We start from the raw sequence: 22,458 nt of genomic DNA, 5'->3' as shown, positions 1-22,458 counted from the left end.
ATCCTACACCTCCTCAAAGGGAAGTTTCTAGGTTTCGAATATTCCTGAGTATTCTAGATCGTTCAAACAAGATCCTTATCTATATACAAATTTCTACACAATTCTATTCTATACTTTTGTGTCCTAGAGAATTCTAGGTCGTTCTAAGGACTTATGGTAGATTATTACTTATTCTACCATCCTCTTGATCGGTCTGGAAAATTCTAGAACCCCGATTCGTGACACTAGGGACTCATTCTCATCCAACGGAAAAACGTTTTCACTTTCCAATTAGACAACTTCTTCATGAAGCAATCAACAATAACTTTCCACCAATCAATCCTACTCATATCGGATCCTATTGGCAATCTAAGGTACGTAAGCCGAAATTTTCCCAAACACATGCAATGATGACGGCTAAACCGTCAACCTCATGACTCCCAACACCCATGCCTACTAAACTAATTTTGTGCATGTTAATCTTCAAGACGTCATATAAAAGGAAAGAATGTTGCCTTGACAAAACTCTTTTTTCAATTTTTTGATTGAGCGAGTCTTTGGAATTGTTTTTCTGAATTCCAAAAATATTTTTGGATAAAAGTGTTTATTGACTTATGACGGTGAGAACAAGATTTTTTTTAAATGTTTGAATTAGTTTTTACTATGACAAAAACCAATAAGTTGATAAGTTAAAAATGTGTTTAACTTAAAATCTCATCTTTGAAGCTATTGTAGTTAAAAAAAACTAAAAACATTTAAAAAAACAAGTTTTGGATTCTTTTGGAAATCTCGTTTTTGAAGTGTATTAAGAAGCTATCTTAAAAAGTGCTTTTGAAATTGTCAAACATTTTTTTTCACTTATTGGCTTTTCAAAAAGTCAATAAGTCAAATGTTTTCACTTATTGGCTTTTTAAAAAGTCAATAAGTCGATAAGATATTTTGAAAAACAATCATAAACATCCCTTGAAACTTAGTTGAAGGGCTTCCGTTAACTAACATTGAAACCATGAAGAAATGAGACAAACTTTAATCCATTCCCTCCATTTCATTTCGAAGCCGAGATTTGCAAGCATGTCATCCATGTAACCCCAACATACATAAAATTCGTAAGCTTTTTCAAAATCCACTTTAAGCCATTTTTTTTTTCTAATGACAATTTGGTCCTAAACCAAACCAAATGTTTGAACGTTTGAACAAACAACAATCCAATCTATTTCCTATTGTTTTTTTTTGCTTTCATTTCACTTAATTTTTATATAATACAATCTCTAAAACACCCTAATGTGATTTTCTACCATACTTGGGCAGCTATTGTCAATATCTACGTTCAAACATATTTTTAGTCAAAAAAAAATTATATTTCTGTCTTATGATATCGAAAAATAAATGAAGAAAACAAGTTTGGAATTCATGTTGATGGATTTGGTCATTTTATACCTTGCCCTTCATCATATCAAAACAGAAAGTTACATTACCTCTGGAGTGGATAAATAGACAACATCTTGTGTTTGTTTGTTTGTTTGTTCATCTTGTTTTTATTTCTACAAATTAAAATCTCAAACAAAAAGGAATCAATTCAAATGGCTTTCTCACCAACAAATCAGTATCCCCAATAATCATTTCTGATTTCATCATCAAATTTCTTCTTCAACTCTGGGTGTTTCTCAAAATATTCATCTGCTGTCATGGTGCTAAGTTTTTTCTGTTACAATCACATCAACAAACTCATTTCACACACAACCACTTATATAAATTACTTTATTCTTGAAAGAATATAAATATATTATTTATTACCTTCAGATCCTGGACATCTGCAATTTCTTTTTCCAATCTTTCAGATTCCTTGAGGGATTTCTGCTCAGCCTCTTTCAATTCCACCAACTGTAAATGTAATTCAATAGTTCATCTTTTCTTCAACCAATTGAACAATAATAGGAATTCTCAAAACCAAAAAAAAAAAATCAAAACTTTTTTTTATGTAAAGTAGGAATTCTGACCAGTGCATCAAATTTAGGTTTGTACTCAGGAGTGGTCTTGTCTACAAACTTGGGGATTTCAACACCTGTATGTGTAGAGAGAAAAAGGAACAAAGAATCACATTTCTTTCATATGAGTAAACATGATAACAGAACAAAATCTTGGTGAAGATAGATAACATACTGTCATAATATTCTTTGTAAGAATCAACTATACGAGATCCAAGTCCTTTTCTGTAGTACTCCCAATCAATAGGTTCTGGTTCCTGAAATACCAAATGGGATTGATATCAGATTATTGGATTGAATTGATAACAATGTTGATCATAAAAGCATACAAATTCAGGCATGGAAGCATTTAATAAAAGTTGTAACAGCTAAAGGAGTTTAGTCCAATGCAATAGAATTACCAATCGGAAAACATTCATCAAATCATCGCCAAAAGTAATCATCTTCTTTGTAATACATACAAATGAATCTGCTGGATTTATAACCGCGAATATAAAGGAATAATAATCATTTCGGCATCAAACCTAGTTCGAATCTTTTAAGTTCTCAGAAACCCTAAGCATCTAATGGAACGTAGATCTATTTCATCGAACACATAACAATCGATGCGCATACACACAATACACATCGAGATAGAGTAAAGTATTTCACACCTGACTGAATTTGGTCTGAAGAGTGGAATTGACTTCCTCAAAGGCACGGCGGAGGGAGGAGAACTCCTTGCGAGCCTCGTCGGTGACGATCATCTTCGCCATCCCATCCCAATCGATCGTCTTTGACGCCTTGAACGCCACATCGACAACCTTCTTCCCTACACCGCTCATCTTTCAATGGCTTTCTCTCTATAATCCAACCAAAAGAGGAACCTGTGCGAGAGAGCTTATACAAAGGCAAACCTTTCCCTTTTATCTCATTTTATACCAGGTGTAACGATCGATTTGAAGGGTAAAAATGGTAAGAAGAAAAAGAAAACAGAAACCCCATTTGCCCCCTGTATTTCTTAATTTTGACACTTTCTCCATGCTTGTGTCGTATCGTTTCAGTTTGCCTTACTTGTGTTGTGTTTCTTAAGGAAAAAGGTAAATATAGTTTTTATTTTGTACATGTTTAATCATCATTGTTTTTTTCTTATAAAATAAGACCTTGAACTTGTTGTTTTGTACACATTCAGTCATTAAGACCAATTACTCTAGGTTAAGTTCTTAGTTTCTACACATTTAGTCTATATTTTTTTGTTGCAAAATAAGTCTTTCTTGTTTTTGTACATATTCAATATTTATGGCAGATTTTTGTAGGTTTTTCTCACGTGACATCCTACGTAGGACAGTCATTAATGAGGTATTTCCATATATGGTTCGCTTAAGTACGTTGTGCGTACCTCACATACGCCTAGTGTACGGCTAAAATGTGAGACTTTTACCATAAAGGGCCAAATATGCAAACTTTAAATAGGCTAAGGACTAAAATGAAATGCCTGAAAATCGGATGTTACATTGGGCCAATGTGGTTTCTATGTTGTTCAAATGATAAGACAAAATGAACTGATCATAACAACTTGGCAAGGAGTTCAAGACCATGTCAATGGCCAACTCCTCATCGAAATGCACATTGAGCCTAACAAGACGTTCCACATATCTTTGCATTTTTTTCATGTGGTTGCACACAAACTCTCCCTCTTTCATCTTGCAAGCCATGGGAGCTTTTACCACTTCATATTTCTCGTGACGAGCTCTCTTGTGGTACTTTCCCACAAGGTTATTGTTCATCTCATATGACCAATAGTCCTCATAGAACCTCTGCAAATCGGGGGTCATAGTAGCGACCATGATGCAAACAACTTTTGTTGCATCGTTGTAGTGTTTCTTGTAGGAGGCTAGTTGCTCTGGAGTAGTAGTGCATTCATCAATTTCAACAAGTTTAACTTCAAATACATAATCTTTGCCCTCGAACCGAAGAGCCATCTTGATATTGCACATACAGTCATTGTAGTTGGTGCCATCAAATGTCACCTTGGACACGATCGAGAGCAGGGAGAAACCTGAGTGGTGGGTAGAGGACGAAGGAGCAGAAGTGTCACCAGGAGTAAACATCTATAGATAAAAAGTAGTTTTAGTTAGACGACAATAATCCTTAATATTATAACCCATAATAATTAAGGTTAGGACTCAACTATGCAATTCACAATCTAGAAGATGGATGTTGTAATCTAATTGTAAAATTTATAAAGATAGGTAAAGCAATTTACCAATTTCAATCAAAATGAAATTCCTAGATCTTTTGAGATTCATTGAATCTATCAATGACATGTTTAATCTCAGATTATGCTCTTCTGTTTGTGACTGGGATACCGCGGATCACAAACAAGATGTGAATAACCATGCAAATATGCTTGGCAACCTCGATGTCATTTATCATCTCGTATTGCTGTGCTGGTAAACACCACACACTCCATCAACAATTATAATTCTCAAGATGCCCATTGTTACTCTTTATAGTTCCTATTAGTGTGCTGGTTAACCACATACTATAACATCCCGTTTTGAATAGAGTAATTAAATAATAAATCAGGAACCCCGGGAAGTAATTATTTTGATTATTTTATATTATTAGAGCTTAAAATTTAATAATAATTATTGGAATGTAGTTCCAGGGGTTAAAGAATGATATTGGACTTAATTTGAAAGGATCTTGAATGATTGGGGTTAAAGGAGTAAATTCTGGACCTATGTTGAAAGGAATTGTTGAGTGAGGGGCTGTGGTGTAAATTACGGACTAGATTTGAAAAGATTCTTGAAGCCAGGGTAGAAATGGTAACATTTGGATTTAAATTGAAAGAAAGAATGATGGAGGGGCTGATCTTGTAATTATGGGGAAATGTCTATGAGGGGCGGGGTATTTAGCCGTTACCCATCCGGTAACCCTAACCCTAGTCACAACTTGTGCAGCCGCCACCCCACTCCCTCTCCACTCTCCTTCTCCAACCGCCGCCATCTGAAGAATCGTCGGACGTCGGGGTCGCCGGAAGAAGCCGCCACGACCGTTGTTGTTTCGGGGAGGACCGATCGAGGGTGCTGGTCGAGCCTCGTTGCTACCACTGCCGCCATACGGTTGTTTCACCGAGTTGTTGCCGCCGCTGCTGTTTCCTGTGTTGCTACCGCCGCCACCCATAGTGTTGGGTTTATTTTTCGGGCACGACGCGTGTACCGCTCCTATACTCGGTGGTTCGAACCACCTTCTCCTCTCCTCTCCGTTATGTTTATTGATACGTCGCCACCACCACTGTTGGAGCCTTAAGACCACCGGGGTAGTCGGGGACGTCTCTCTACCGTCGAAGACGAAACGCCGTCGCTGCGGACGTTAGTGCGGCTGCTGCCGTTATTTTCCGCCACGGGTGGGTGGCCACATCTGTTGTGGGTATGTAAGTCGGGTGCTGCTGTGATTATTGTTTTTGGAGCATTTCTGTTGGCCGGAGATTCGAGGAAAACCCCGCTGCCGCCATGCACCACCGTAGGTGGGTGGGTTTTAGTGGCTGTGTGTATGTATTAGTGTGTGTATATTATTAGTATGTGTGTGTTTGTTCTTGGATGGTATTGTAAATTGTACAAATGGAATAAAGGAAAGAAAGTCAAAACCACCACCTTGAGGTGGTGGCTGCCGCCAACGGCCGCCGTGTCGGGTGGCGGTGTGCCTTGTTTGGTTTATGACTCGTTTGGATGTTTGGACAAGGGACTACTAAACCCTAATGGGCCAAAAGAAACCCTAGTGGGCCCAATGAGACCTTAATGGGCCCAATAAAGCCCTAATGGACCTAAAAGCCCAACAAATTGATAATTGGCTAGTATTTGGGTTGGAAACCCTAATTAGGGTTTGGAAAACCCTAATGCCAATAAAACCCTAATTTTGAGAATTAATCGGGACACACACACGGGAATTATTTAATAGTTTGAAATATTAAATAATAATCATTGGCAAAGATTAATCTAAGCAATATTGAACTTAATGGATTAAGTCCTTAGTGGATTAAGTTCTTAATGGGTTAAGTAGGAAACTTAACCCTAGTCATCATTTTATGTGAAACCCTAATTTCACTTGGGCCTTGAGTTGAGCCTTTCCATTGGGCTTTGGTAATCAGATCATTAATGGGACACCCAAGAATGATCATATGGACTAGACTCTGTTGTTGGGCTTTAGGGTAAGGCCCATGTGAAGGTCTGGGCCCAATTGGGAAAATTGGGCCATAATTGGGCCTTTACGATTATGTGATATTGGGCCATGGGAATTGGACTGGACTAATTGGATGAGCATTAAGGAAAGACCATGTAGAGGTCTGGGCCCAATTTGGAAAATTGGGTCATATGTTGGGCCTTGGCCCATTACTTGACTTTTGAGCTTTTGGAGTGTGAGTTGGACTTTGAGCTTGGGACCTAATTATTAATTGGGTATTGTTTGATGTTGACAGTTCGGGAAGCTGTCAACCAGCAGCTGGAGTTTATTCTGCGGGACTTCAGCAGTGACAGGTGAGTTCTCCTCACTATATCAACAGGCTCTACGGCACCAAGGCCGGCCCTTTACGATTGTATCCTGGTTTTAGGATGTTGCTATGTTATGTGATCTGTTAGATCCGTATGATTATCTGTATATATGTTAGTGACCTGGTTAGGTCGGTATCCTGACTATAGGATGTTGCTATGCTATGTGATCTGTTAGATCCGTATGATTATCTGTACATATGTTGGTGACCTGGTTAGGTCAGCATCTTGGGCATAGGATGATGCTATGCTATGTGATCTGTTAGATTGGTTGACTGTTATATATGCTAGCGTATGATATGTATGTGCACATGTTTGTTTGATTGGGGGTTTGGGTTGAGGCGGTCCTGCTTTGTGCTGAAGGCCAACATACCCAAGGCGGTCCGGATAGACTACAGACCCAGGAGGGTATGATAGTCAGACCGAAGGCCCGACGAGCGGTCCAGATAGGCTGAAGGCCCTACGAGGCGGTCCAGACGTGCCGAAGGCTCGGAGAGCGGTCCAGATAGACTGAAGGCCTGCGAGGCGGTCCAGTCAGACTGAAGGCTCAATATGCATGTTGTTATGTAGTTGTTGATATGATATGATTATGGTTATTTGAGGTTGGTATTTTGGGGGTAACTCACTAAGCCTTCGAGCTTACATTTATCGATTATTGTTTCAGGTATTCGGATGACCGCGGGAAGGCAAAGGCGTGATCGTGCACCTCCTCATATTTTCATGATTGATTCTGGGGATACTCTGATGTCTAAACTATTTTGGAAACAAATTGTAATGACTTAATGGTTTTAAATGTTTTAAAAAGTTTTAAATTGGCTTGAATTTTTATGGGTGTTACACATACGCTCCACTAACGACATATAAAGCATAATGTGCAATTTCATGGATTGGCATACAAATTCACATTTTCCCTAAAGTAACTACATTGGGATTTAATAAAGAGTTATAGTACTTTAATAGCATTATACTTTTAATGAAGTTAATGTCCTATCAAATCCGTTCTGCTAAAGACCCTCCACCAAACAAAGAAGTGGTGGGTGAGAGTGGACACCCATTCAACTACCATTTTATAGGCAATTTCCTTATACCCCCTTTATAACTCAACTTCGTAAATGAGGCATACCAGTGATCCGACTAACTTAATCTTATACATGTAGTAATTAACTTATAATATTAGGAAGCATGGGATGCTATATTGGGTATAATTTGTATGTGTAAGGCAATCAGTAGCGGGAGTGAGATTTCCTAGTATGAGTTCTTGTATGTGGGATTGGATGCTCGTGGTTATTCTATAGATTGGGATGTTACTGCATGAATGTTGCTTGCTTTGTGCTTTGTGGAACTCTTAAGTGATGGGAGTTAGCTACTAAGTGAATTTGTCAAGTTATATGCGACAAAGGTTGAATAATCTCAGAGTAATGGATTTAACCCTTGCGTAGCTCTTGTTTGAGTCCAACCGTTGTAGGGATGAGTCTGTTACTCGAAGGATTATCTAAGCTTTGTTTCATATGATTGTATTCATGAGGTGGGTGACTGACATTATGGGGAGTTCTTCAGCAGTTTATGGCAGGGTGAGGTCGGGAACCTAGGAAATCCTATGGATTGCTTCAGTAGGTTGTTGCACTGGGTAGCGAGTGTTGGGTGTATAAATTTGAGAATGTGACTTAGTGGATTCGGGAGGATTCTTGAGGAAAGTATGGATAGGTGTGGAAGGTAGTATTGGACCCGTACTACTAAAAGCACAGGATCCATACTCGAATCGGGGAGAGTCTTGGAAAATCTAGGAAGCTTGTGGGATGAGGATTCTTGGGTATAATCGAATCTTTTACATGTTTTCTTCATTATGGTGTTGACCACTTAGGAATGGGGTTCGGGTTCTGGTTTCGGCTCAGGTGCAGGTACCGAGCCGATCGATGCACAGATGCATAATTTCATCTCATTGGAGGTTACTCGCGGTATTTGGGAATGGACCTCGGTGGTCATTGGTTCAGTCAAAGAATGGATTTTGGAACTCTTGGATGGTCATCGCGGGGCCTTTTGGGTCGAGTTTGTAGTAGGGAAGTTGGGGGCTCATCTGGAGCCCAAAGCTTGTGGATCTTTAGAATCCTTCAGGAAGGAGGATATTATTGTTAGTTCTTATCAGTTGGGATCGGAAGTGAGTTTTGCATCCTCAGGATGGACGAGTAACTCGGGAGGAGGAGGTCAGGATTTCTTCAGATGCTTTTGCGAGTATGTTATCTTCTGCTTTCTTCTAGGTTGTTATCAAGAATTTGTATTGCTTTGGAATTTTTTTCTTGGGTTTGAGTAAGTTATATATCGGGTTGGTTCTCTGCTTTTGTCTGGGTCATCAAAGATTACTATATGCCGTCCTGCATGTCGAGAGTCTTCAATGAATCTGTAGAGGGTCGTATCTCGTTGAGCGGGTTTCAGCGTGTTCAGTTGTCGATCTGGGTCTTTGTTGAGATCAATTCAGGGGTATTACTTGGAGGATCTTTGGTCAGGGTTAGCGGGTAAGTTCTCTAGTGAAGTCAGGGTTCAGTGGTATTATCATATGTTCTAGTATGATCGGCGGTTGCCTATGGAAGAACTTTTGGGTTCAAACACTACTGTTGCTAGGAGAGGAGCGGTAGTAGGAAGATGGTGGTTTCAGTTGCATGAGTTGTTTGGTCATTGGAAATGTCAGGGGAGTTTTATATCCGCATGGGTTGTAGATGGGTAAAATTTAATGATTCTTTGAGAATGGAAGTTGGGGTGAAGATTCGTCAGTTCAGGGCAAGGGTTATGGTATTTAGTCGCCAGCATAAGAACTCAAGGAATTTGTAAGGTATCATGGGAGGCAATTTGAATTATCAGACCGGTTAAGATTTCAAGAGTATCCTTCAGGATTTCAGAAGTTGCACGATCATTGAATTTGGCTAGTAATGGAACACTACTATTGATTAACGCAGGTCATAGGCGATTCATGCTATATGAGGTTAATGGGTTGGGAATCCATCGAATCTAAGAGACGAGAGAGCTTTGTCAAATCCAAGTGAGGGAGAATCTATCAGGATTTCCGGGAGTTAGGAAGGGTGTGTGTGACGCAATACATGTGGGACCTGGTAGAGATCGTTGGGTCAAGGTTTTGGATCTTGAGTTGCAGGAATTAAGTATGTGGTAAGTGTGTGACGCAGAGGGGATTATAGGTTGGGTAGCCTTGTTATTTGGACTCTTGGGAACCTAGTGGTTGGACCAGGTGCGAGATTGGTAGTCTCAGCGATGGTTTGGGAACCTTTATATCTCGGTCTAGTGAGGGTTTGTCATGAATCAGAAGGTTTTGGGTGAAATGTAAGTACAAATCTGTCACACCCCCAAACCGGAACGACGGAAACGTTCGGGGGTCGTTGACGTCATGCGTAGTATCACAACAGTTGTATCATAGCAAGCATAGTAAACACAACCAAACATTGAATACATATATGAAAAAGGTTTACATTGTCTTAATACATAGTTTGTTCATATCAAAAGTAAAATGGAAAGACGTGACTCTAACGCGCCGACTTCTCCAAAAGCCTGGAAGTACCTGTCTACTAAATCCCTGAGAATACAAGCAGTTTTGAAAGAATATCAGCATAAAGCTGGTGAGTTCATAAGCATTTAGTTTTGGTGGAAAATGTTTCTTTGATCCTTTTGAAAAGTGTTCCTCAAGAAAATCCTATATTTTCTTATGAAAAGCGTGTTTGAAAACTCATTCCTTCCATGACTTCCAGATTCATACAAGATATGTACAATCCAAGGTGTCGTGGAAGGAATGTGGATATCCATAGGTTACATGTTAAAAAATTCGTTTTTGAATAGCCGGGTTATCCCGGGAAAATCCTATATTTTCCCTAAAGGTTGATGATTGATTATCCGTTCTAAACTGAGGTGTACAAGTATCTACCATACTTATATCGATAAAAGCAGTTTTCTTTTAAAAACCCTAGTTACACCCAGTGGGGTATATTAACCTTATTACATAAATAAAACTAAATAAAAGAAAACTGGATGAACTAAATCCTGAAGGTATTATTAATACCTTCCAGTAATCCATCGGTTATTACTTTGAGGTTAGTTCACTTGATTCATTATTACAAAAGTAAATCCCTGCTATATAGGTTGTGAGTTTTATAACCATACATTAACTTGATATGGCACGTATCGGGGCCAGTATCCTTTATGACTTTGTCACCCGTAGACCTGCCGGTCCAACTGTAGCTAGCAGCGAGGTGCGGGATAGTCAGTCCCGTATAGATCTATACACAACAATCACGCTCTCCCTACAAGAGATTCTGGTTACAAGTGCTAGTCCTACACTCTGATTCTGTGGGAGTGTTACCAAGGACGTGTCTCCAACTTAGACTAACAAATTTACAAGTAATAATATAGAAAATCCTTTTGTGATTAACATGAATCCTTTATAAAACGATACATTTTACTACATGGTTCATAAGTTCATTGCTGTAGTTTTGAAAACTGTTTCTACGAGTTGATTTGTTAATCGTTTGGTAAAACTGTTTTCCGTGTTAAAAGCATTCTGAAAATATAATTATCTTAAACAAAATAATATATTTTGAGCACAGGTTTCCTTGTACTTTTGCTTGTATTCCCCCCCCCCCCCTGAAAACATGAAAAACTCGGAAAAGCGTAGGGGTATGAACTCACCTCGGGCGATTCGAATGAAGGATTGATACGAAATGCGGGATGTTTAAGTGAAGCCTTGAACACGATTTGATCCTAATTAACATGTAATGACACATAAAGGAGTCAATTGAAGGTATTTCACCACTAGATGTGATGGAGAACCACTCTAGGGACTTGGAGCTACTTGCACTAAGTGTTAGGACCTTAAAGGATTTCATGAGGGAGGTGTATGGCCACCTTGAAGGTGTGTGCGGCCATGGGTGTGCGGCTCAATGGGTGTGCGGTCGTACACTCATGTTGGAAAGGGTCTTTGAGGTGTTTCAAGGTCCATTCTTGCATCCATGAAGTGTTCTAGGTCCATACTAAGTTGTAGTACAAGTTTAGGGTCTTAGAAAGTGAGTTTGTGGTCCTAAGGTGTGTGTGTGGTTTCACACGGGAGTGTGTGTTCGCACACTTGGGTGTGTGGTCATACACTTGAGTGTGTGGCCGCACACTTGAGTGTGTGGTCGCACACTTGAGTGTGTGGTCGTACACCCAACAAGATAATGTCCAAAATGCCAAATCTAGGGTGTAGCAAAGCTAGGTTCATGTCCAACTCGAAGATGGAAGTCCAACTCTCACTTTGGAGGGTCTTTTAGGAGTGTGCGGCCACCTTAAGGGGGTGTGCGGCCGCACTCCTTCAAAGAGTGAAGAACATGATGAAACTTGATGAATCAAGGCTTAGATGAAGTGGTTCTTCAAGTACAACAAGCTAAGGGATGGATTACTCACGTTTTTGAAGCCTTGGGAGGGTTTGCGGTTGAAGAGTCTTGAGAGAAAAGGTGCTGTGTGCTGCCATGATGTTAAAGGAATGAAAGGAAAGGGTTCTACCCTTTATATAGGGTGGGTATGCTGCCATATGGGGGGTGTGCGGCCGCACACCCATGTGTATGGCCGTACACTCCTCTTGAAGGTGTGTATGGCCCAGTTTTGTCACCCTATGGTTTGCTGACTCATTCCTAACCTCAACCTTGGCTATACTCAAGCTTAGAACGCTTAAATGGACCCTTAAACAGTACAAGAAGTTATCAGAAACGAGATTAATGTAGATTAACTGACTAGATATACCAGGTGAAAGTTTCGGGTTGCCACAAAATCTGTGGATCTCGGGTTATGAGTTGAGTATCGGGTTGGTTTTTGGGTGAGATCTCGAGTTGGGAATCGTGAGTGTTTATGTGCAGGATTTTCTTTTCAGTGAGATAAGAATTGGGGTATCTATATGCCGATGGCATCAATCGAAGGTTTCAAGGGTAAGGAATGGATTCAGTTTTGATGATAGATCAAGCCATTGTGATTGTGTCTTGGAGTAGTTCTATCTGTGAATGGCATTAAGATAAGTCAAGACGGTATTATTAATTTGGAACTCGTGTGTGGAGTCGCTTGTTATTCAGAGAATATGTTAGGTCACTTGCAGTTTGGGTTAAATAATCTCAGAGTAAAAGATTTGACCCTGTTGCGTAGCTCTCGTCTGATTCTAACCGTTGCAGGGATGACTCTTCTACTCGAAGGATTATCTGAGTCTTCTATCAAGTAAAAGTGTTCTGCAACAATAATTGGTATGTGATTCTGTTTTCTAGTGGGAACCTCAAGTTATCAGAAGTTGAGTAGTCAGTTGGGAGATAAGTGGAATGGATTTAGAAATGGTTCAATATGGGAGGTCTGTCAAGGAGTCAAACAATCTCGAGACTTCAGATTTCAGAGTAAATAGACATGGTTATTTCGCAAGGGATTATCTTCAGGTGGAGAAAGGATTCGTTCATCTTCGGGTTGGAGAGCCCTGCTAGGGTTGGTTTCAATTTCCATGGAAAGGTTGTGGTATGCTCGAGATTGTGGTTGTGTTGCACAGGGTGCCGGGAGTGCCGGGAATGGTAAGGAATGATTTCGAGGACGAAATCTAATTTAAGTATGGGAGAGTTTTAAAGCCCTGCTTCGAATCGTTTCCCATTTCAGGGTGGTGATCAAGGAGTGGGTATTAGCAGACTTAGGACCCTTGAAGAATTGAGATTTGGACTCATTTGGGGGTGGATGATGTATTTTGGATGATCCAGGTATTCGGTTTGTGTTTTGGAGCCAAAGGGTATTTTGGTAGTATGCCAACTCGGGCTTTTATGGATATTGGATTTTTTTTGGGATATGGTAAGGCAGGCACGAGTTGATTAAAGTGTAGAGCATCTTATTACCTTTTCATGGATATAAAGATCGTCAGAATCGGATTTATAACGAAGAAGTTATGGCCTTCGGAGTGCTTTAGGGTTTAAGAGGAAACCCTAGCATGCGAGCGTACCTAGGGAGTACGCGGGGCGTATTGTGGCATACTCTTAGCATACTGCGAGGGATGGATTGAGGGTGCGAAACCTCGTACATTGGGCGTACGAGGGGTAAATGAAAACCCTAATTTATGATGGTGTACCCTATATAAGCACTTTAAGTCTTTAGGGTTGGCCTATTTACTAGTCCCTAAAACCCTATAAATCATCCCTTAGCCTCTTTGGTGGTGTTTTTGAGCTCATTGTGTGCATCTTGGTGTGTTTTGGTTCATATTCAAGAAGATGGAGTTTAGTGTAAGGTTGTGGATCAAGGAAGAGCTTGTGGATCCTGATTCTCTACTTCATTTCTAGCTTTTTTGAGGTAAAAAGCTATGAACTTGTTCATAAATGTCTTATATCTATTATAGATGAGTTTTGATTCATTTTTGGCCCCAAGAATGAGATCTAATGGTTTGATACCACTCCAGTAGCTATGAGTTGCCACTCTTGGTGTTTCTGAGGTTCTATATTCATAAAGTTGTCTCCTTTAGGGTTTGGAATCCCCCAGGCACGAGATTGTGTCCTTTTGGTGGAAGTATAATGCTATATCTTGAAGTTGGGTTCTTTTGGGGCATGCAAAGTCACTAAGTTAGTGGCTTTATGGTTCTCGACTCTTATTAGGACTCAAATATGTGGTTTGGACTTCTGGACTTAAGCATTAAGAGCTTAATGGAGATTTTTGGCCTAATGGATGAGTACGTTGGGCGTACAAGTCTGTACACGCAGCGTACAAGCCAAATAGCGTGTACGCTTAGCATATAGATGAGTACGCCCCGCGTACTCAGTCATGTGAGATTTTGCATTTTGGGCTTCAATTTTGGGCTTGGGTGTTTGAGTTCTTAATGGGCCATTTGGGTACAAGTGTTTTGGGCTAGGAAAATGGTTGGGCTTTAGGGTAAGGGCCATGTAAGGGGTTTGGGCCAAATTTAGAAAGTTGGGCCATAATTGGGCTTTGGTTGATTAATTGGCTTTTGGGTCTTTTAGATTGTGAGTTTGGGTATTAGTCTTGGACCAAACTAGGTTAGGCCTAATAAAAGAGGAATTTGAGTTTTGATTTCATTTTAAATGAAAGTGAACATTTATGTGAAAAAAACAAATGGTATTTTAGTCTTTTCACAAAAACACTTAACAAAAATTTGTTAAAAAAGTTAATTGTATGCAATGTTTGCGCATAGGGCTGTAAACGAAATGAATGTTCAACGAATTGTTCGTGAACCGTTCGACGGGAAGTTCGTTTATTTAATAAATGAACGAACATGAACACAAATTCTTATTCGTTTAGTTAAACGAACGAACATGAACAATGGTCTCGTTCGTTCAATTATGTCCGTGAACGTTCGTTTATGTTCATATATAATTAATTGTGTTTGATTACATTACTATATTATATATTTATTTATGTTCATATATGTTTGTTTATCATTGTTCGTTTAGCATGTTCACAAACATAAACGAACGAACATGAACAATGTAATTTGTTAAACGAACGAACATGAACAAGAAAACTCGTTCGTTTACCTGTTCGTATTCGTTCATTTGTTCGGTTAACTTAAACGAACGAACATGAACAAGTCTCGTTCGTGTTCGTTTGGTTCGTTTACAGTCTAATGTGGGCATATGTACCAGAAAGATTGAAAAGCAGTAGGACCATTTATGAAAATATGTAAAAAGATAATAACCATACGGTGATATTTAGGCTGTCATTTCGGTATATCATCTTTTTGAAACTCTATATTTGCAGCCAAAAGCCCACACGCCATGGATGTCGACGACGACAATGAACTTCTGATCCTCCTCTCCGACTCCGACGAACGCGGTTCCGACCTTGATTTGGCCTTCCAACTGCAAATGCAAGAGGCGATCAAAGTCTCTTCATCCTCTAAACCTTCTTCATCGTCGTCTTTCTACTTCCCCCTAAACGAAACTCAAGAGTCCCCTTCCGGCACTGCTCGAAATTCTGTCAAGCGTGAGCGCGAACGTTACTATCGGGAGTTGGTCAGCGCGGAATTGAAGAACATGAATGAGAATCCCAACCGACTGATACACGATCAGCCCTTCGCTCGCCAGATTCTTGACGTTCCGGATGTTGACTTGACGATGACCGGGGATTTCTTTCAGAAGCCGTACGCGTTGTTGCAGTCGTCGAACGAGGAGGTTTTTACGGTTTATTTCAGGGGTTTAGTGATCGATGAGTCGGTTATGAATGTTAAAATGTCGTTCGCTGGGATTGGGGTTGCGATTTATGATGAGTCCGATTGTTGTGTATTTGAGTCGAGGAAATCCTTTTTGGTTGGTGGAACTGAAGGTGAAGATGATGCTGTTTTAGAGCTTACAGCTTTGATTGAAGCGCTGAATTCTGCTGTTACTCTTGGGTTAAAACGAGTTCAAATTTCCTGCAACTGCCTTTCGATTTATCAGTATGTAAGTCTCCACATTCATGAAATCTGAATCGTTTTTCTCATGTAAGCTTCTATACATCCAATTTTAGGGTTTTTCTTTTTCCATCTTATGTTCGAAAATCTGCAGCTCATTGGTGAACGGAGACCAACAGACAACAAGGTTATGACATTGATCAATCATCTGAACCATATGGAGACAAAATTTGCTTATTGCTGCCCTATTCTCGTGAAGCAAAACAATTTGGCATTTGCTTATCATCTTGCAAAAGATGCAATTCTTTCTCACGCCACCAAATTAGCAGAAAACGAATCGAGGAAAACATTACTTGAACAATGCACAATCTGTTTTGAATCCACCTACATTGGCCAAATGTTTTCTGTCAACAAATGTCTACACAGATACTGTTTTTCCTGTATGAGAAAGCATGTAGAAGCAAAGTTACATCAAGGGAAGCTACCCGAATGTCCACATGAAGAATGCAAATCTGAGCTTGAAATTGAAACCTGCAAAAGTTTCTTGAATCCAAAACTATATGATATGATGAGCTCAATGATAAAAGAAGCTTCCATTCCTCCATCAGAGAAAGTTTATTGCCCAGTTTCTAGTTGCTCTGCTTTGATGTCAAAAACCGAGCTCCAACAACAAGCTCCCACCTCATCTTCTTCTTCTTCTTCTTCTTCTTCTTCTTCTTCTCAAGAATCTGGAAAGAGAAAATGTGTGAAATGTCATCGTCTTTTTTGCATGAATTGCAATGTAGCTTGGCATGATAATATGAGTTGCTGTGATTACATCGAGTCTTTTGAGTATAAATCTGCTAATGAGGCAAAACTGAAGTCGCTTGCATCAAGTAAAAGCTGGCGTCAGTGTGTCAAGTGCAAGAATCTGGTTGAATTAGCAGCAGGGTGCTTCCATATTTGTTGCAGGTATATATTATATTTATGCTACAAAGAAACCATATTATTAAATATAATTATTATATTTTCTTGTTTTATATTCATGAAATTAATTAACTATTGCAGATGTGGATATGAGTTTTGCTATACGTGTGGAGCTGAATGGATTGAGAAGAAACCTACATGCACATGTCCACTTTGGGATGAACGCTATATTATATATGTGGAGTAAATAGGTCACAAAATTGAGGTAAGTAATTTGACTCAAATTTTCCTTTTTATGTTCTTTTGGTGTTTTGAAAGCTATAAATGTTGATAATATTGGTGGTATTTTTGTATGGTTATTACAAAAGAGATTTCACCATTTTTAGGGGAAAAGATTTTGCTATTTGTTTGTGGTTTTGGAAAATTTGGAGTTGATAATTAACCATGGTTAAATTAAATATGAATGAACATATGGTTATAGCTATTTATTATGGTGAGGTGATATTTCTAACTTTTCACTTATGTTTTTGATTCATATGCTTAAAAACAAATTGATTTTATAAAAGTCAAATCACTACTATTCAATCTAACAAACTTATAATTTTTGTTATTTTATGTGAATAGTGTGCATGAAATGATAAAAGATAGTAAGTTCATTACGTTTAAATTTTATATAAAATTAATGATAGTTTGTTTCATTGAATGGTTAAAAAACATGTTGTATGGATTTTAAGTGTTATTTATTTATTTATTGCGTTGTAGATGTTTGTCGTTTTGTGATGACTATGAAGTGAATGAAACCAAGTACCTAGTACAAAAAGTGCATGCAGTTAACAACATATTATAAAATAAAATAAATTAAAGTAGCATTGTTCATAGTCCGACCCATATTAAAAACATTTAAATGCAAAGAACATAACATGAAAACACTTTACAATCATTTCACCCTAGCTTGAGGAAGAAGCTTTCATGTTTATCTTCCCAATTGCATTTTTTCTTCCCAACTTTATTAGAATTTGTCAATTTATTAACAACTGCATTTTTCAATTTATGGTTTCTGTTTTCAATTTATTATTTGTGGTAAAGTTCATCCAAGAAAATATTGTAACACGACAACAGAGACGTCGCAGCCTTGTCTTATAGAAATTTAAAAAGAACTTCAAAGAGTCTTGTACTTTCCAATATTCATTTGGATCCAATGAAATGTAATTCGTCATCATCTAGCTTTAGGCAATCTTCAACCTCAAAGATAGATCAGTTGTATGAATAACATATATCCCCGAGGCTCTAAAATTTTCATATCCCAACTAAATAATGTCACCACTAAAATTAACATAAAAAACTAATTAATTGTTATCAATCAATCTTCTATGATATATGAATATCAACTAAGCAATATTGTATAGGTTTATATTTGTAGGAGTACGTGAGACTAACATATGCTACCAGCCAACGACTAATAACATGCAAACCTATATAGTAGGTAAAATTATAAAGAACTTAAATACAAATAAGACTAACGAGTGTCTCTATTAGAATTAACATCCTATTTTGATGAACCAATTAAGTACCCATTAGTTAGAAAACGTTTTGAGTTGTCAGTATTCAAATGATAAAATTGAAAAATATGAAAGTTTCTAGTGAATATAATTTAAGATAAAAATATTTATGTTGAACAAACAATAACTCTATTATAATAGATATGAGGTGTATTCGGCAAAACTAACGGGTAGATGGTAGTTGATAGTGTTTTTTTAAACGCCACCGGATATAACTTTTAGATTTGAAACGTTTTGTTTAAATTAAATGTAGTGCAAAACATGGTTTTTTGTTCAAAACGGAACATTTTGTCAAACAATAGAAACTAAAAACTCTCAAACGTTTTGTGCCATACACGCCTATAGAAACATACCCGAAACATTTAAATATAATATTGTAATTTTTTCGTCATTTTATGTACATTTCTCATAGCATTATATCAATTAGTTAATAAATAAATATTAGATGGATTACATAATTGTATTAAAACGTTTAATTTTTTTTTTCTCGCTTTTCATTTAGCTCTTAGGTATCTCCAATTAAAGGTGGCGTGGTGGGGGTTTTTGACTAAAATCCCACAAAAACCGCATAGATCAATTTTTAGTTTGTTAAAAACGTATAGTTTGGTTTTTGTGTTTGGTGCAGTTTGCGATGTTACTTGCGGAATGCTTTCTATGTGTTTTGATTCACTTTATAAAAGGTATTATGCTGTTTTTACATTGGCGCCATTTAGAAATTACAAAACCAATAGACTATAGGCATATTTCTTTGAAATTATAATAAGTCGAACATAAATGTAAAACATCTTTGTGGGAGTTAGTGGTTAAGTTGCTAGTGATGAACAAAACATATTTAAGACGATTTAAAATAATAATTTGTTATATATATATATATATATATATATATATATATATATATATATATATATATATATATATATATATATATATATATATATATATATATATACACACTAGATGTGAAACCCGTGTATTATACGGGTTTATAAAAAAAAGTTTAGTATAAAATTATAAGCATTACATATTTTTTAAAGTAATAATTTTACATAAATACAAAGAATATAATAAATAAAGTAAATAATTTAATATATAATGTAAGATATTTGAAAGGTTGTAGAACATTTATTATGAAATTTAATAGAATGATCTACTTTCCATATATAAATCTCATTAAAATGTGGATTTTAAATTTAAGAAAATGAAAAATACAAGAAAATGACAAGTGGAAAAAAATAATTCAAAAACTCTTAGAAAATGACCTGTATCAAATTCAATGAAAACATGACATTTGACAAAATTGATTTTCATTTATTAGGTTATATATATATATATATATATATATATATATATATATATATATATATATATATATATATATATATATATATATATATATATATATATATATATATATATATATATATATATATATAGGGAAAAGTTCAATAGAGAACCATAATTATTGGTTCTTCAAGGAACCAAATCTTTTTTTTCAATTTCTAGAGCTTATTCTTTATCGAAAAAAAAATCTAAAAATATCTAAATTCATATATTAACATTGTGAATTTGAAAAATATTTTTCGGATTCACCGTGTGAATCCGGATTCACATTGTGAATTTTCAAAGATTCACATTGTGAATTTGACGTAAAAAAAAATCGAATTTGATATCATTGGAAAAAGGATAAAAAGTTATGAATTTCTGTATTTTTAGTTTTTTTTGATAAAAAATAAGTTCTAAAAGTTGAAAAAAAGATTGGTTCCTTGGTTAATTATGGTTCTCTGTTGAACCTCACCCTCTATATATATATATATATATATATATATATATATATATATATATATATATATATATATATATATATATATATATATTAGTTTGAAACCAAAATTTCAATAAATTTTGTGAATATCTCAAAATAATGACCAAAATAGATTGTTATTATAAATGTATTTTATAATAACTTCTAGAAGCTTGAAGATTTAAAAATGGGTTGTTTAAATGTATTCTTTAAATTTTAAAAACTAGGTATAAGACCCATGTATTATGTGAGTTAATTAAAAAAAATTAAATATAAAGGTCTAAATATTTAAGAACTTTAGATTTATAAAAAAATAATGAATTATTAAAATTGATTTTTTTTATCTTTTTAATTTAAATAAATAAACAAAATAAACTAATGAACTTTAATTTGGAAATGTTGAATAATAAGATAAATCAATTAATGAAATTGATATTCACTTATTATTACATTTATTGTATTATTACATTAAAGTATTATGTTCAATTTATTAAAAAAAAACCCATGAAATAACATGTGGAAAAAAAATTAATTCAAAATAACCACAAAATGACATTTGACAAATTGAATGAGAGTTTGACATGTGCAAAAAAAAAACTTTTATTTATTAGAGAGGCCTAGGTGTGATACTCGTGTATTACACGAGTTTATTAAAAATAAAAATTTAATATGAATATATATATAAACATTAAATAATTTATAAAATAATGTTTTTCCATAACAAAATGTAATCTTTTGGAACATTTATGAAAGAAATCAAATCGTTTGGAGCATTTATGAAAATTTATTATCAAATTAATAGAATGATAACCTTACATATATATAAACCCATTAGATTTTTTTGGAAATTTATTTTAAGAAAATTAAAATCCCCAAAAAATGACAAATGAAAAATAACAATTTTAAAATTCTTAAAAAATAACATGTGTTAAAATGAAGAAGATGACAAATAACAAAAATATTTTCATTTGTGAGGGGGATTGAGGCAAGTCATTAACTATAACCAAGCCATTTTTATATTGCCCACATTCCATTAATAAAGTTGTTCCTCTTAAAACTCAGAGCAAATGGCAATGCCATAGAAGGTTTTCTTTCTACAGATTTATTGTTATTTATAAACCTTTGCTTATGTTGCGGACTTAAAGTTGAAAATGAAATATTGCTTTTTATCTTCATTTTAGTTAAAAATAATTAATAAAGCACAAAAAGCAATATTTTTTATAAATATTAAATAGGTAATATAGATTTTTTTATATATTTAAAAAATTATATAGTGCCGTTTTTGGTATGTGGTTTTTACGAATGGTGTGGTCGATATATAATACAAAATCAAATTGTACCACAAATACTCGGTTTTTGTAAAATAAAAAATCACACCATCTTTTATTTGTTCGGTTTCGTTTTTTTCTCAATTTTTACGGTTCATAGTTAGTTTTTGCTTACCCTATCTCCTAGGGGTGTTCAAAAATATCTGTATCCGAAATTCCGGAATTCCGAATCCGAATTATCCGAAAAATCGGATATCCGAATTTTCGGATATCCGATTTTTCGGAATCGGAATTGGATAGTGTTTTTCAGATTTTTCGGATAATTCGAATATCCGATATCCGAAAATTTTGATTTTAGTTTATACATTATTTGTTATTTTAATCACATATGCATTATAATATGAATGTTAGTAACTAAAACATATTCATAATACCCTTAATTAAATAAATATATTACTTCATATGCCTTTCTTATTTAAAAATATGTCTTTCTAATATTAAACCTTTCAAATTTGAACAAAATTTCAAATTTTCGGATAGTTGGTTTTTGGTATCCGAATCCGTATCCGAAATTTCGGATATCCGAAACTTCGGATATCCGAAATTTCGGATACGGAATCGGATACCAAAAACCAACTATCCGAAATTCGGATATCCGAATTTTCGGATATCCGGTTATGAACACCCTGAGTATCTCCAACCCAACTACATTTTCGGTGTTAATACTATATTTTCATATAAAAATAATGTAAAACATCTCCTACCCTACTATATTTTTATGCAAAAAATAGTGTTATAATAGTTCTAATATTATATTAATATTAATCTAATAATTAGAAAAACCAGACCCAAATCCTCCAAGATAATTAAATATTGTCCAAACAATGATGAATGAATATACCCGATTTCATCAATTTTTTGTTCAATATAAACATATCAAAAGAAAAAACGACAATAGTCACCTAAGTCTACAAAATGTGTTAATTGATTGTTTGTAGAAAAAAGTTGATTTAACAAATACGTGTGTTGGGTCAAATAGAGATGGAGAAATT

At 35.9% G+C, this 22,458-nt stretch overlaps 2 protein-coding genes across 2 annotated transcripts; one reads left to right on the top strand and one right to left on the bottom strand.

Moving 5' to 3' along the window:
- Positions 1-1,430: 1,430 nt before the first annotated feature.
- Positions 1,431-2,869, bottom strand: LOC145122653 (ATP synthase subunit d, mitochondrial). Its single transcript, XM_079058215.1, has 5 exons — positions 2,618-2,869; positions 2,140-2,221; positions 1,977-2,041; positions 1,774-1,860; positions 1,431-1,681 (listed from the first exon to the last, which is right to left on the bottom strand). The coding sequence occupies exons 1-5, from the start codon at positions 2,786-2,788 to the stop codon at positions 1,580-1,582; spliced, it is 507 nt and encodes a 168-aa protein (XP_078914341.1). The 5' UTR covers positions 2,789-2,869; the 3' UTR covers positions 1,431-1,579.
- A 12,352-nt stretch (positions 2,870-15,221) lies between these two features.
- On the top strand, positions 15,222-17,183 carry LOC145119030 (E3 ubiquitin-protein ligase RSL1-like). Its single transcript, XM_079054677.1, has 3 exons — positions 15,222-15,921; positions 16,027-16,823; positions 16,920-17,183. The coding sequence occupies exons 1-3, from the start codon at positions 15,259-15,261 to the stop codon at positions 17,023-17,025; spliced, it is 1,566 nt and encodes a 521-aa protein (XP_078910803.1). The 5' UTR covers positions 15,222-15,258; the 3' UTR covers positions 17,026-17,183.
- Positions 17,184-22,458: the final 5,275 nt, after the last annotated feature.

This window comes from Lactuca virosa, chromosome 6 (assembly GCF_052849685.1).
Source record: "Lactuca virosa cultivar CGN04683 chromosome 6, Lactuca_virosa_CGN04683_v6, whole genome shotgun sequence".
Lineage (NCBI taxonomy): Eukaryota > Viridiplantae > Streptophyta > Magnoliopsida > Asterales > Asteraceae > Lactuca > Lactuca virosa.
This window is presented reverse-complemented; position numbering and strand designations above follow the sequence as displayed.